The 5,820-nt window shown below is 39.5% G+C and overlaps 1 protein-coding gene across 1 annotated transcript; it reads left to right on the plus strand.

Annotated features, from left to right (window-relative positions):
• The first annotated feature begins 1,358 nt into the window (after positions 1-1,358).
• On the plus strand, positions 1,359-2,330 carry LOC138086258 (olfactory receptor 2T8-like). Its single transcript, XM_068981053.1, has one exon. It carries the CDS (start codon positions 1,359-1,361, stop codon positions 2,328-2,330), a length of 972 nt encoding a protein of 323 aa, XP_068837154.1.
• Positions 2,331-5,820: the final 3,490 nt, after the last annotated feature.

The raw sequence follows: 5,820 nt of genomic DNA on the forward strand, positions 1-5,820 counted from the left end.
GGACAGAGTAGCCTGGCTGACTACAGTCCACAGGGTCACAAAAAGACATGACTGAGCAGAGCACACAGCACAGATTATGAATAAAGTGCAAACATAAACTTCCTGGAAATCACTAATCTATTACTTTCTTTAAAAGTCTGACTTGCAAAGAAAAGACATATGTTATATAAGAATGAAAGTCATTTGCGTATATATGGAACTCTATTCCCATAGATACTTATATGTAACAGAGATAAAAGCTAGCAGCTTTGATGAAAGGAGAATTACTCTTTGGAAATAACTGAAATGCTCCAGATTTTATGTGTAGTGGTGCTGTATCTCAAATGAGTTTTGTGTGATAAATTAAGTTGGGTAATATTTTACTTGATTATATAGTTATATAATCAGTCAATTAATTATGGTAATCAACCTGATTGTTAATATTCAAATTAGTTAATGAATTAATAGTTTAGTACATTTAGTACATTATTGATAACAAAGTATGAAAGCCTATAAGTAAGACCAGTTTCTTTATGTTCCTTTAGGTTGTATTCCTTCATGAATTTTTTAACTGTTTATAATGTGTATATTTAACTAATTCAGATTCAGTTTCTAAGTATATGCTAGGTATGAATGTTAACTCTTGAGACATCCTAAACTAAGAAAATGTCCCTGTAATCAGGAAAACAGGTCACGGTAACATAAGGTGATGGGTGACCCTGAGCAGTATCGGTGTGTGTGTGCTAAATAACTGTAGTAGCTAGAAACTTGATGTACCAAGACCATGGGCTGTTTGCAGGCATAGAATGGAGAAACTGATCCATTTTCTCTTCATCTCTAGTAAACTGAGTTTTAGTAGGTTGACATTTTGTTTTGTGTATACAATTCATTTTAAAAATCTAATTCATCATCAGATTTTTTAAAAAAGATCTCTTGTAAGAGTAAAAAAAAAAAAAAGGAGAAATATTCAATAGTTATGATGTGTACTATATCACATCAGTATTGACTAACATGGATTAGCTGAAACTCTTTAAGATGGAAGTCCCAAAATTATAGAAATTGAGATTACATAACAACAGTTCCTAATACTATGAATAAATAATCTGTGGCATCCTGACAAAATACAGAGAAAGAAATGCAATTGGTAGTATTCTATACATAAAAAATCAATTTATTTTGGTCAAAAATATTTGCAAAGAGATGGACAATTGGATATCAAGGCAGACATCTTGTGAAGTGAAAGAATTTAAATCATAATTTTTCTTCCAAGTCTCATTTATTCTGTTATGAACCAATTTTTCTTAAGGAAATACCCAAGGTTCCTTTTAAACAGTTCTCATTTCCTAATCATTCATTGTCTTCCAGGAATAACAGGAGGTATGGAAAATGCAAGTGACACCACAGGAATAAACTTCATTCTTCTAGGACTTTTTGACTACACACAGACCCATCGGTTCCTCTTTGCCGTGGTGCTCATGGCCTTCCTCACCTCCCTGATGGGCAACACCTTCATGATCATGCTCATTCAGGTGGATCCCCAGCTGCACACTCCCATGTACCTCCTGCTTAGCCAGCTCTCCCTCATGGACATGATGCTCGTTCTCACTATTGTCCCTAAAATGGCAGCCAACTACCTGATGCACAACAAATCCATCTCTCCTGCTGGCTGTGGTACTCAAATCTTCCTGTTTCTCACTCTAGGAGGGGGCGAGTGTTTCCTCTTAACCGCCATGTCCTATGACCGCTATGTGGCTGTATGTCACCCCTTGAGATACCCGATCCTCATGAATCAGAAACTCTGCTTGCACATGACAGCCGGCTCCTGGCTTTTGGGAGGGGTGGATGGGCTGATGCAGGCTGGTGCCACTCTGAGCTTCCCTTATTGCCACTCTCGGGAAGTGAATCACTTCTTTTGCGAGGCACCATCGCTTGTTCACCTTGCCTGTGCTGACACCGTGATTTTTGAGTTTTTCATGTACGTCTGTTGCATCCTGATGCTCTTGATTCCACTGTCTCTCGTTCTGGCTTCCTACAGTCTCATCTTGGCTGCTGTGCTCAATATGCAGTCCACTGCAGCCAGGAAGAAAGCCTTTGCCACCTGTTCCTCCCATTTGGCTGTTGTGGGGCTCTTCTATGGCACTATCATGTTTATCTACATGCGGCCAAAATCCTACCATTCAGGGACACATGACAAGGTGGTTTCTGCTTTCTACACCATCTTCACCCCTGTGTTGAACCCCCTTATATACAGTGTGAGGAATAAAGATGTCAAGGGGGCTTTGAGAAAGTGGCTAGTAAAGCACTTTGATGGTCTCAATAGTGATCATTATTCTCCAAAATGGCATTATTAGATTTCAGTTATGAAATGTGGTTTCTGTCAACATATTTTCTCTCTCTTTCCCAGTCTGCATTGATTTTTACAAATTATTTCTTTTATATTTGATTAATCAAAAATGACATTTGTCATATTTTCACACCTTATCATATTTTCTTCTGAACTTTGGACCTCAGCAATAAGATTGAGGCACTGTAATACAAGATATGCTAAATATCAACCATGTAATTTGTATTTTGGTATGTTCAATAAAAATTCTTAATTATTATGGACATGAATTATTTAAAAAGTGCATAATTATTTTGAAGAAAGTAGTGTAGAACTAAATTCATATACTTTTGATAAATTTCAAATGAGCAAATAATTATATATATGAAAGTTGCAAGAAATATTCATCAAAATGTTTTCAGGGGGATTATTATCCCTGATTATGTGATTAAAAACATCTTTAGATAGAGATTGGGCTATTACATTGAGAGATTGTCAATATATGAAGTAACTATGCAGAAGTCAACATCTTTATTTGAAAAACAGAAAAACTATTAAAATAATATGTGATAAAATTTATCACATAAATTAACATAGATAATACACATAGATTATATACAGCTGTAATTAGAGCAAAAAATATCCAAGCATTTTTTTCACATATTTCTTGCTTTCTATTAACTGTCCTACTGATAGAAGAAATCATCTTTGATCACAAGGAAACTTTGGAACCAAATGTTTTACATCTAGTGTTTAACTGAGGGGAATGAATCTAAGTTTATTGGAGAAGTCTTACACTCATGATGTATCTGCAAATTTTTTAGGACAATTTATTTAAAAAAATGAAAAGAAGGAAGGATGGTTTATACCTTAAACATTTTGATTTTAAAAGATTGTCAGAGAGAATAGGTGGACATGGAGTACATCTTTCTTCACGGATACATCAGGAATACATCTTCAGACACACAAGTGCATGCAGAACACCAGCTGAGAGCAGACAGTAGTACCGGACCAGAGGAAAATAATATATAGAACCCCCCACCCCCCCAAAAACTCAGTAGGACTAAGGAACTAGGGATAAAAACAGGAGTGTTAGTAGGACTGGACCTGCCCTTAGCGGGTGGGGGAACTGAAGCAGGGGTCTGATCCCCATAGTGGGGCAATTGTCTGAATCAGAGGAGAAACATTTAAGGCTGAGGGTGAAACAGCCAATCTGTGGCAGCCTAAATGGAATGAGAATCAGACAGTACTTGCTGCAATCATACTTACCTTGGACAGGAATGCTGATCTCCTGGAAGGCACAGTGGCTGGGAGCTGGAATTGAGGGATTGTGGAGCAATCCCAGGGTGAGGGCTGCTATTGACTGACTGTGGAGAGACAGATTGAGGGGATGTGAGGGAGGAGATCCTGGTGAGAAATGCTGGTGGAGGAAAGGTGGGCAGCCATGGAAGCAAGGCGAAACTGCTGAGTCATGTGTAGGGGGTGGAACCATCACCATAGCCTCTCTATCCCACACATGCCAGCACCAGCAGCTGAACAATAGAGAGGCTGGCCCATCAAATGCCTGATGCACTGAACTACAGAGTAGGACCCCACCTAGGGTGTCCTTTTAAGTTCCTGACACACCAATCTACAGAGTAGGACCTCAGTCACAGGGGTCCCCTCTACTTGCCTGATACTCAGAAGAACAGAGAGGGACCCCAGACAAGGGAGACCTCTAAGTGCCTGAATGGGCAGAGCTACAGAGAAAGACTGGCCAAGGAGGGCCTTCTGATCACCAGCTAGAAGAGGCTTGAAACAAGACTCTGATAGGTCCGTAACTCCTGCTATGGAGGCAATCCCTGCACACTTGGCACCACCAGGGTCCCCACAAGCCAAGCAGCTGTACCACCTTCATGCTCAATTCTTACTGGGGCAGAACTGCCACAGGCAAAAAATGTTTTGCGTCTATGCGCTAAGGGTCACTATGGTCGTGTCTGACTCTTTCCGACCCTGTAGATTGTGACCTGCCAGTCTTCTCTGTCAGACGGGATTCTCCAGGCAAGAATACTGGAGCATATTGGCCAATACTGGTTGCCGTACCCTTCTAGAGTACTATATTGCCCTAGCTGCTGCCCTTTCCCCACCCCCTGCCTCCCGAGTACCTGGTGCTGTCAGGAGGCCTGCAACATAAGCAGCTGCACTACCTCCATATCTGGCCCTCACAGGGGCAAACCCAAGCCCTCCAGGGCAGCCTCAGGAATTATACCCCAGTGGACGATTCACATGTGGAAGTAGAAATAAAACCACAGTTAAAAGCCAGCTTCAGTGTGGCTGAAGGAAGAAGAAGCTGTTCAGGAAGAAGAAGCTGTTAAGGAAGAAGACCCAAAACCTTCCCACCAGCTGTACAAGTTACAGATTAAATCTACATGATCAACTAAGCAGACTCTGTGTCTATTTAATATATCAAAGGCCATTGAGAGCTCCCACAAAAGAAAATGCACTAGCTCTTATAGCTGTGGACATTGGAGGCAAGAACAGACAGGAGTAGGACCAGATTAGAATCTGAATTGCCCCCACAGAAGGTCCAGTAATCAGCACAGTGTTGGAGGGCATCCTACAGAGGTAAGGTCAACTGTGACTCCCAGCAAGGGAAAGGACTCTGACAGCAGTGACTCAAGAAAAACATTTATTATTCTTATTTTTTGACTTGTTCTGTAGATTCTTTTGAATATCTTTTTTCTTTTTTGTTTTTTCCCCCCTCTTTTGTAGTTGTCAATTCTATTGGCACTAAAAAACCAACTCAGCTTTTTTTTCCCCCCAGTCACAACTTTTATTGTTGTTATAAGCTTATGCCTCTACATTGGGTTTTTGCAGTTCTGTGGAGTTCTCCTCTGTTTTTTCTCTCTCTCTCTTTTTTTAAAAGTTAATTTAAAAATTTTTAAACCTATTATTATTTTTTCTACATTTATTCCTTTGCTTGCCTTTCCTACTGTCTTTTGCCCCTGGCAGTTAATATAAGTCTTCTTCATCTACCTCTACTTAACTCTGTGTGTCTATTCTTTCTTTCCTTACTTTCCTTTCCTCTCAATATGTTTGTTAGTTTTGTTTTCATTGCTTTATTCTCAACTTGGCACTTTGCTTTAGTTTTGTTTTTCAGTTTTTGCTTAAGTTAGTTTTGCTCTTAACTGGTAAATATAATATTTGGTTTCCTTCGTTTGCCGGGTCAATCTACGATACTTTATTATTGTTGGACAGCTTTCACTTTGCTCATGGGAGTCTATGTATATGTGAGTACGTTATTAATTTAATTATTATTTGCCTGATTTTGTAACTGCCATTTGTCTGGGGTTCAACTTTGGTTTCTCATTCTTGGATATTTGTTTAAATCTCACTCAACATTCAGAAAACAAAGATCATGGCATCTAGTCCCATCACTTCATGGGAAATAGATGGGGAAACAGTGGAAACAGTGTCAGACTTTATTTTTTTGGGCTCCAGAATCACTGCAGATGGTGACTGCAGCTATGAAATTAAAA

Source organism: Capricornis sumatraensis, chromosome 9 (assembly GCF_032405125.1).
Source record: "Capricornis sumatraensis isolate serow.1 chromosome 9, serow.2, whole genome shotgun sequence".
In the NCBI taxonomy this organism is placed as follows: domain Eukaryota; kingdom Metazoa; phylum Chordata; class Mammalia; order Artiodactyla; family Bovidae; genus Capricornis; species Capricornis sumatraensis.